The sequence below is a fragment of the Agrilus planipennis genome, unplaced genomic scaffold (genome assembly GCF_000699045.2).
Source record: "Agrilus planipennis isolate EAB-ADULT unplaced genomic scaffold, Apla_2.0 scaffold38, whole genome shotgun sequence".
Taxonomy (NCBI): Eukaryota; Metazoa; Arthropoda; class Insecta; order Coleoptera; family Buprestidae; genus Agrilus; species Agrilus planipennis.
In genome coordinates this window covers 1,742,430-1,753,426 of record NW_020438882.1, presented here as the reverse complement: position 1 = coordinate 1,753,426, position 10,997 = coordinate 1,742,430, and the positions used below count along the sequence as shown (strand labels likewise).

At 37.6% G+C, this 10,997-nt stretch overlaps 1 protein-coding gene across 1 annotated transcript in view; it reads left to right on the top strand.

Moving 5' to 3' along the window:
* The window catches only part of LOC108745206 (MOXD1 homolog 2), a 114,590-nt gene that overhangs the window by 92,651 nt on the left and 10,942 nt on the right, over window positions 1–10,997 (top strand). Inside the window, exons 4-5 of the mRNA XM_025981529.1 lie at window positions 3,490–3,765; window positions 9,166–9,992. Of these exons, the coding sequence (XP_025837314.1) occupies window positions 3,490–3,765; window positions 9,166–9,992 (1,103 nt within the window). The remainder of the gene's footprint in view (window positions 1–3,489; window positions 3,766–9,165; window positions 9,993–10,997) is intronic.

The window sequence follows — 10,997 nt, the reverse complement described above, 5'->3', positions numbered from 1 at the left end:
ATTTATTCGTAAAATTACTTTCTAATTTCAGGGGTGGGGACAGAATAAACCGATGAAATGATTTCGTATTTTTCCTTTTTTTTTTTAATTGGTAACTCATTCTAATTCGGATCACTGCATTTCAAGATAAAGAATAAAATACGAAAACAAAAAAAAAAGGGGAGAGTTTTAAATCAAGTCAATAAAATTAATTGAGTGTAGTCAGTTGAAAGATGGACAGATTAGTTTGTCCAAAACGAACAGTGTTCTACTGTTAATGGCATCAATTAGGGCAAATTGGAAATTTTATCCCTTAATCTATTTTTACGACTATAAAAAAATCACTTCAGTTCCGTCGTTGGGTATTCGCAGAATAAAGTCAACGAGCGTTCTCTCATTGTGACGAGGTTTTTCGCTATCGTTCCAAATAATTCGCTTACTGGACTTGACATTAACGGGTCCAGACGTGATTTTTTCGGGCGGTTTACGAGGACCATTTCGGGAAAATACGAGCAAAAAAATTTCGGCCTTAAGAGCCTGATATCACTTCCATATGAGAAATTTGAATGTTTGCTACGCAGAAAAACGGACGAAATATTTGTATCAGAAATATACGATATCATGAAAAAACATTTTTACATATATATATACATATATATAATCGAATGAGAGCTTTATTTTACAAAATTTTTAATATAATAATTTTTTTTAGCTTTCCTTTACACTGCTGTCTTATTGTTATTGAGAGAACATTAAAATCCGTGAGTGCAAGAAATATGTATTGACAAAATTCAATGTTAGTCCAATAATTCTTGTGAGAGAACCTTTTTTTTATTTTTACTCAATTGTGAGTAAGAGGCACCCAGATTATGAGACAGCACGATAATTGTTTTTCTCCGTGTACCCACAAATACCAGCAATAGCATTTGGATACCAAATACAAACTACGAGCACTTTTAGTTGCAAAATGTGTCTGGATAATGAAAACTGATACTTTTTACCTCACAATTTAATCTCTCGTGATCTTGGTAATTATATTCAGACATTACAAGGTCAAGTACACTCTTGAAATGACCTTGAAGATAATTATCAAGATCATGGTAGAGGTCATTATTTCGTGCTCCTCTTTAAAACTAACGACTTTTATACTGATCAAGTGCTACTTTGATCTGTAGCTTAGAAACTTTTAATTTTTTGTCGTCCTACCCATGGGAACTTTAGATCAGATGAAAGGCATGAGGACCATCTAAATACAATCAATTTGACCATAAGGATTGTGCGTAGTCCTTTACCTTGTATAGTCAAAATTTGTAGCAGAAAACCTTCGGCGTGCCAGTTGAAATCGCTTTTGGTTAGTTTTTATCTGACTTCAAAAATAAGCTTAACTTTCCTGAAAAAACCCATTTCCAATGGGAATATTATCCTTCTTTCGGGATCAAATAAAGAATAGGTATAATAGAAAGAAAAATCTGACGTGTTCTTTTTTCTTATTACAGGATCGTCATGTGAAAGAGACGCCCGGAAACCTGATGGATCGGGAGCCGGAAGTCGATCCTAGTCAAGATTACCAGCTCCTTCTCGGCTACGAAAACAATACCCATACAGTGTTACGATTCAGGAGACGGCTCGACACATGCGATTATCATGACATTCCAATCACGGTAAGAACAAAAAACGAACGGACCGAAAACCGACACTCCCGTTACAAAACTCGCGAATTGACTCATATGTCTTGTCTTCTCCTATCTGCACTCACGGACAGTCGTCGCTACTTTTCATCGATCGCTCTGTCTTGCCCTAATCTTCATCGTGAACTTGACCGTAACAAAGTAGCGCACGTTCCTTCGGATAAAATCGTAATNACTTCCATAGAGTCCTCTGTTCTCCTATTCTTTCCAATACCTCTTCATTTCTAACCTTTTCTACCCACGATATCCTCATCATCCGCCTATAACACTACATTTCGAACGCTTCTAACCTTTTCTTTTCCGCCGCGCCCACCGTCCATGTTTCGCACCCGTACAATGGCGTGCTCCAAACATATACCTTTAACAACCTCATTTCTCATTAGTAAAATATATTTCTCATTCAATTTTGTATTTTTTTCATCAATAATAAAGTTCATTTTTCCAAAAATCTTTAATAGGGTAGCAATAATTTTTCCCCGTGGGGGCACAAGCGGTATTCCTCATAATGCGCAAATGCAGCACGGCGTTATATGCCCCTTCCTTGCCCCAGGGGGCAACCTCAGGGGTTCCACAAGGGTTAATAGGTTACCCACTTAGGGACCCCATATGCACCCCCCTCAAAATTTTAGTCGGGTAGCTTATTGTTGAGAGATAGGTTCGCTTATAATTAGTTAAGTCAAAATGATTTTTTTCTTTATAAAATTATGGCAACTGTATAATGTGAAACTTATGTTCTAAAGTATCTATTATTAGAACGGTACAAAATGGTTGTTGAACGTTTTTCACTGTAACCAGTTATTTAATAAAGAAGCGGGAAAGATGACACGAGACAGGCTCTATTTAAAACTTGATGAATCCTTTTAATCCTGCTGAACATGCTGCCGTCGGATCACGTTAAACTAATTTCGGTTATTAGCGGCGAAAACCATATGTTTCACTTTTACAGGGCCCATTAAGCTGTCACTTCTCTTTCACGGCCTACTATTTCTTAAGCCCCTTCTTCCGCAAATTTCTTGGGCGGCTATGATTCAGCAATAAATTAATCATGATGATTTTCATAAAAGCTCCAGGAATTAGCAAACAAATGTTCACGTCTCGTCACTTTGTGCCCCCTTTTAAAGATTATATTACAAGACTGTGACGTCACAATTGCTACCGTCATCCCTTGTTCTTAAATATGATGTTTTTATAAAACCATTAAGTGTTAGAATTTCTTTCTTTCCTTATAAAGCAACTTAAATATTCAAGCTCTTGTTTCTGTCAACAAAGAAAAAAATTGAACACAGGCGCACTATTTCCCGAGATAAAAATGTTCAGTCTCTCAGAGTCTCTGAAAGCGAGACTCGAGTCTCTGTCTCTCATCGAGTCTCTCTGGTGTCGCTGAGAGAGACTGTCGAGAGACTGTCAAAAAAACTGTTTAGCGTTTCTAACCGAAAGACTCGAGTTGCTTATAGAGAGCTCCTCATTTCGTATNCGGACTCACTCACCACGCGATATACCGTTTACCCCCTCCACGCGGGAGTAACTCTTTTTCGTGATAGAAAAAATCGTAATACCCCCCTCCCGTCTATATAGATGTTTCACTACAAAATAAATTCCCTTTTAGCACTTTACTGATCCGTTTACTAAATAACAAGTGAACTTTGAAATGCCGTATATTTTAATTGCATTAGGTTAGTAAATCGAATTCATTACGACATTATGGAGCTGTAGACATCAATATTTGATATTATGTTCAAGAATATAATGCTTGAAATAATTAAATACTCCAATATCATCGATCGGCGTTGATCTTTGATACTAAGAATTATTTTTGTTTCAGAATGATACCATGAGAGTGATTTGGGCGTTCCATAAACAAGAGCCGATTTGTGGTGCAGTAGGACCTGGTTCTTTACCTCGTCACGAGTTAGAAGTACATGGAATTCAGTCTTTATTTCTTGTTCAAAGGGCCGATCAGGACCTTCCAGGTCCCGAAGAAACTGCGAATGTGTGGGAGCTGAGGAATCCTGCGGTTGAACCTCCAGCTCCCGGTGACACCCTGTATTGGTGCAAAGTATTCCGCCTGCCCGTCTCCAGGAAACATCATCTCATAAGGGTGAGTTACAATACATATAACTTATGGAATTTGCAAGGCGTTTATCACCTTTTAAAGTTTCAAACAAGAGGAATTACAAATAATGATATATCTATATTCCCACCAGCCACTAATGCTAGTGAACGGAAGGTAGGGCGGAAGGCCCTCTTCAGACTCCTTTCAGGAATCGTGGAAATGAGTGGGTGGTGGTTCGGGTGAGAAAGATGAGACGGACGAAATGAAGACAGGAGAGATTGAAAGATAATCCGTGGAATATTATTGCCCCAGCATTCGCCTAACTGATCCAAGAAAACCACAGAAAAATTTGGACCAAAGCAGACGGACCCGGAATCGAACCGGCGTCCTCCCGAATACTAAGCAATGAGCTAAACCTCTAGGCTCTAGGCCATGCCGTTCGGTGCAATAATAGACAAAATTTAAAGCTATATTTTGTTAGGGCAAGGGAAGGAGACTGTACATGATACTCCGGGAGGCCTTGCGACTTTGCTTAATCCACTGCCGACCAACGCAATATGTTGCGTGTGTCTCTCGCCGCGAGGACTACGCGATTACCACTGGTTGAATTGAAAACCTCATTTTTTGAAGTCAATTGAAAATTTGTCGCTAATAAGCACTCGCATATATTTAAATGAATATGCACAGGGGAACGAAGTTTTTCAAATCTGTTTAGATAATTGTTTTTGTTTGTCCCATACTGTTGTAATGGACTAATGGGCAAGTTATAAGGAGCACATAAATGTGCTTTTTCTAGCATTTGTATGAGATATCTCCATAGAAATGTGTGCCAAAGGCATGTTCGCTTCCCGTTTATTTTTGAAGCAGTAGGAGTTTGTAAAAGTTTTCAAAAACTCTGCTAAAAGGTTATAGTCTCAATCTACTTTTCGACTTCGAGTTCTGAAAAGCAAGTACTCGCAGATAATATTTCTGTCACAATGTAAACGGATGTATTTTCCATGCTGTTTGTGAAATGAAGAAAATGTACAGAGAGTTTCAAAGTACGATCGATGTTAAGTTGGACATCTGCATGAGTTTTATAGTGTGTTCAACATATTACTTCGATCTTTACAACACTAGAAGTTACATTTTCCGAAGAGGAGATAATCGTTAAAAATCACTTCATGATGATAAAGAGAAGACCGCAGCAACCTCATTCGTTCAGCTGAACTGGCTTTTCATAAATAACGTCTCCCTCGGTGTTATGCAAATGACTACCGTCACAACGTTGTTCCTTCTACATAATGGTACATAAAAACCAAAAAGAGAGAGAGAGAGAGACAGATAAAGAAGAAAAGAAATCATCCGAAATGTACATATATCTGATGTGCTGCCGTCCACAATGAATACTGCCATTGTACAGAGTGAATTTAAATGCCCCTGTAAACTTCTGAATGTAAACAGTGGTGCCCTTGACAAGTCTCGAGAGACTTTGAAAGAATTTTCTCCTCTACTATCGATCAACACGACACTGAATTGAGCTCAATACGATGTAGATGTATGCACGGAGATCTATACATAATATGTCATTGTTTGCTCTTTCCACGATATTGTATTGTAAAAAGAACTAGATTATGAATGAGGTGTATAGTGGACTTGACTTGTCTTATACGACAGGCGAAGGTTCTTCAGGACGAAACGTAGGACAGGTGAGTGCACCTGCTAAAAAAGCTACAAGTTTCATCATCATCATCATAAGGTCCTCAGTCTTAAGACTGGTTGGAGACGCACATCCACTCTTTGCTATCCTGAACTAATCTTCACATTTCCCTAAAACTAGAACATCCCACCTCCTTCACTATTTGCAAACAGTAATCTAATCTAGGTCTACCTCTACCCCTCCTATTGTTATCGATATTTTTGCCCAGCACTGCTCTCTACCACTGCTTCATAACTTGGTATCCACTTTGATCTCAATTTTAGCACGTTAGTTAGATAACTTGGCCTCCGTTTTACGTTTATTACACTAATATTTCCATACGGTCATAATTTGTCGGTTTTTGATCAAACCAAATATTTTCCAACACAACCATCATGTTACAGTTGTAACCAACTTGATTGCGAATAAAAAGCATGCATAGTANGAAAGATACATCCATAATAGAGTTGTTATTTAACGTTACCTTTTTTTTACTTGAAATTATTAAAAAATAAAAATTATGTGATGAAGACCACAAATGCTTTCAAATGTTAATTATTTCCTACTATATATGGTCCTAAAGGTGAGTCTTAGTCTTCGTCCTTCAAAAGGTTCGAGACTAAATTTGGATAAAAGAACAATTTTTTTGTTGATCGCACATTGTTAAGTCGTTTGTAAATTTTTACTATATAAAATGAAATTACACTACAAAATACTGCAAGTTGACCCTCTAGATTGCGCTGTTATGTCCTTTGCGTAACTGCAGACGTTTCGCTATGCATCTTCAGCTATGTCTGTAGTTATGTAAAGGACAAGGCAGCGCAATAAAAAAACTCAATCTTTACATACGATTGAAGGTTTGTAAATATTTAATTCAGTTAACAGTTACAGTTTCTAAAGTCAGTGTCAAATAGTGATGACTGTCCCAGTCTTGATATTGGTTTTGGTCTTGCTTATTCGGTCTTGGTCTTGCTCAGATAGTTCTAATATTGGTCTTGGTCTTGCGTATTAAGTTTTGGTCTTGCTCATTTAATCTGATACTTAAGTTTTTTTTAATAATTCTTCTAAGCAAAAATTTTTCTATTTACCGACGCTATAATTGTCTTAAATTCTGAAATTTTTCGCGAACTTGTATGACTTTTAAAGAAAATAGTGTCGATAGTTATGAAAACTCGAGAAATTACCCTCCCGCCAACGCATAAATTGACCTTTTAGTGAACAAAATAGTAGAAGGTACTTGAAAGAAGTAAAAAATTTCGGTAAGAATTTTTTGACTCAATATTTCAGTCATGTGTTAACCGGATGTAGGAACAAAGAACACTTACTCCGAGGACATTCTTGTGAATCTCTTTTTTCAAACAGTGCTAAAGTTTCTTTTTTTTTGTCTTGGTCTTAGCCTTTCTAGTATAAAGACAGTCTTTTCGCAAGATCAAGTCCATTTTGTTCATCATTACAAATCATCATCACATCACACCAAATTGAGAAACTTCCCGAGATAAAAATGTTCAGTCTGTCAGAGTCTCTAAAAGCGAGACTCGAGTCTCCGTCTCTCATCGAGTCTCTCTGGTGTCTCTCATCGAGTCTCTCTGGTGTCGCTGAGAGAAGCTGGCGAGAGACTGTCAAAAAACCTGTTTAGCGTCTCTGAACGAGAGACTCGAGTCTCTCAATNTTGTTTGAAATAATACGAGGATAATGAGCATAATGTGAATAGAAAAGGTTAGACGCAAGGAGGCATTCGATACAATATGAGAACAAAGGGCTCTACGAAAATTAATGAGGAAAAGGAGAGATAGGATGGTACAGCACTTTCTGAGAGCCATACTAAAAGGGTTGTAACCAACTTGATTGCGAATAAAAAGCATGCATAGTATTACAGTTCCATGTATGTTACGGTACATGCGTCCGTCAGTCGAACAATAAACGAAATCCCAGCGTTTAAATAACATTCAATAGTATTTCTGAGGTTCAATCATTCGCGTAAACATCAAGCATTTTATCTACATGTCCACCACTCCATGCATTAATTATTATTCACTTCTCTTTATGAACAAAACAATAAAATACTAATATGGTAGCTCAACGCCAATCGGCAGTACAACTAATAAAGCATTGATTTAATCACTCCTGTCCCTCTTTGGTGTATTCTAGTATGTCCTTTTGTACAAATAAATACCTATAATTAATTTCTAATGGTCGGACACAATGCTGTTTTATCTCGGCAAATAATACGCCAAACTAACTGGCAAAATACTGTACAGTTTATGTAATATTTAAATAAACAGAATTGATTTTTGTTGTCAGTGGTTTTCGAAGTTTAATTGCCCCTTATGATGGGAATGATATTATATAATATTTAACAGAGAAATTGTTTGTTCAACAAATAAAAAACGAAGCACATAGTAGAAGTGAAACTGCAACGGACAAGTTGAAAAACGAATCGCAACAAAATGCCCAACCACGTGGGGAGCACAGTTAAAAAAACAACAGCTGAGCACAGCACAGGCCGTCGGACTCCAGCGGACTCACTCACCACGCGATATACCGTTTACCCCCTCCACGCGGGAGTAACTCCTTTTTCGTGACAGAAAAAATCGTAATACCCCCCTCCCGTCTATATAGATGTTTCACTACAAAATAAATTCCCTTTTAGCACTTTACTGATCCGTTTACTAAATAACAAGTGAACTTTGAAATGCCGTATATTTTAATTGCATTAGGTTAGTAAATCGAATTCATTACGACATTATGGAGCTGTAGACATCAATATTTGATATTATGTTCAAGAATATAATGCTTGAAATAATTAAATACTCCAATATCATCGATCGGCGTTGATCTTTGATACTAAGAATTATTTTTGTTTCAGAATGATACCATGAGAGTGATTTGGGCGTTCCATAAACAAGAGCCGATTTGTGGTGCAGTAGGACCTGGTTCTTTACCTCGTCACGAGTTAGAAGTACATGGAATTCAGTCTTTATTTCTTGTTCAAAGGGCCGATCAGGACCTTCCAGGTCCCGAAGAAACTGCGAATGTGTGGGAGCTGAGGAATCCTGCGGTTGAACCTCCAGCTCCCGGTGACACCCTGTATTGGTGCAAAGTATTCCGCCTGCCCGTCTCCAGGAAACATCATCTCATAAGGGTGAGTTACAATACATATAACTTATGGAATTTGCAAGGCGTTTATCACCTTTTAAAGTTTCAAACAAGAGGAATTACAAATAATGATATATCTATATTTTTAATCCACAATGAGATTCCTAATTTATATTTTCTAAATTAATCTATTTTTAATAAAAACTGTTCTTTTACGGATTTTGTTGTAATTAATTTAATAAATAATTGAAAAGCATTGAAAGAAGGTAAAGACTTGGCTCAGTCTAAAGTCGTGAATGAAATAAAAAATGTAGCAAAAATTCATGTTTTGTTCATAACTTTTTCACAATTACGCAGAAAATGTGTGGAANAATTAAAAAGCATTGAAAGAAGGTAAAGACATGGCTTAGTCTAAAGTCGTGAATGAAATAAAAAATGTAGCAAAAATTCATGTTTTGTTCATAACTTTTTCACAATTACGCAAAAAATGTGTGGAATCGTTTTTATTCACCATTAAATTGAGCTCGTTATGATACTGATTAATTCAAAGTTTTTTTGAAATCTAAAGGATACTTAGACTTAATTACTTTGCTCTTTCAATTTCAATATTTCTTTTTGTTTCTAATGTCGAGGGGAACATGGGGTTGATAAGTTTTATTTTTAACTTGCAGTACGAGCCTTTGCAAGGAGTTAGAGGTGCTACAAGCGGTTTACAGCATGTTGTACTTTACGAGTGTCAAGATAGTTCCCAAGTGCGCGCCTTGGTTGGAACTCCTGGTAAACAGTGCGACGAAGGTGAACCGTTATCTTGCAGCGCGGTCGTTGCTTCATGGGCTCGCGGTTCCGAAGGTTTCAGTTTTCCGCTCGAGGCCGGTTTTCCCCTTGAGCCGTCGTTGAATCGATACTATTTATTAGAGACTCATTATACCGGTGCAATCGATGATAATTCCGACACGATCGAGGGTTCGGGCTTGCGGTTGTATTATACGCCGGAATTGCGGCGCCACGACGCTGGCGTCATATCTATCGGCATCGACCCCAATTGGCGGCACATTATTCCCCCGCGACAGCACAAAGTGGTGTCATCCGGACATTGTATATCAGAATGTACGCATCGCGCTTTTCCCAACACAGGAATAAATATGTTTGCGGTCGTGATGAGAACCCACAGGATCGGGAGACAGGTTTCTTTGCGTCACGTGCGGGGTAACGCGGAACTTCCACCGATTGCGACCGACGAGAATTTGGACGCCGATTATCAAGAGTACAGGAAGTTGGAGACACCTCTAAAAGTCTTACCTGGCGATCACTTAATTGCCGAATGCACGTACGACAGTTCCGAAAGGTCCGCAATCACGTTGGGTGGATTAACCAGCAGGGAAGAGACATGTCTCGTTATGGGGTTGTACTATCCGCGACAGAAAGCTCTGGCTTCCTGCCACAGTCTCCCCAGTTTGCCCACCGTTCTGCACTCATTGGGAATTCAAGAACTCAGTCCGTAAGTAACATAAACTTTGCAATTTTCAGCCGGAGCACGTGCGACACGTCTAATGAGCATGCAGTAGTGTCGGAACTTTGTCTTTTTCTTCCTGTCCTTTCTCCTTCTCGTTCTATTCGCAATAAACAGACCGATTCTTTGGGTAACGCATGAACCCCGTCAGACATCCGGATTTATTTGCAACGTATCTCGGTTTTGTGTAAGGGTTTCGTGTCACGAATTGATTATCACTTTTTCATTATAAAACGTACCACTTTGTATACAGTACGAAAATGATTTTTTATCATAAATTATATAGAAAGATACATCCATAATAGAGTTGTTATTTAACGTTACCTTTTTTTTACTTGAAATTATTAAAAAATAAAAATTATGTGATGAAGACCACAAATGCTTTCAAATGTTAATTATTTCCTACTATATATGGTCCTAAAGGTGAGTCTTAGTCTTCGTCCTTCAAAAGGTTCGAGACTAAATTTGGATAAAAGAACAATTTTTTTGTTGATCGCACTTTGTTAAGTCATTTGTAAATTTTCACTATATAAAATGAAATTACACTACAAAATACTGCAAGTTGACTTTCTGGATTGCGCTGTTATGTCCTTTGCGTAACTGCAGACGTTTCGCTATGCATCTTCAGCTATGTCTGTAGTTATGTAAAGGACAAGGCAGCGTAATAAAAAACACAATCTTTACATACGACTGAAGGTTTGTAAATATTTAATTCAGTTAACAGTTACAGTTTCTAAAGTCAGTGTCAAATAGTGATGACTGTCCCAGTCTTGATATTGGTTTTGGTCTTGCTTATTCGGTCTTGGTCTTGCTCAGATAGTTCTAATATTGGTCTTGGTCTTGCGTATTAAGTTTTGGTCTTGCTCATTTAATCTGATACTTACGTTTTTTTTAATAATTCTTCTAAGCAAAAATTTTTCTATTTACCGACGCTATAATTGTCTTAAATTCTGAAATTTTTCGCGAACTTGTATGACTTTTAAAGAAAATAGT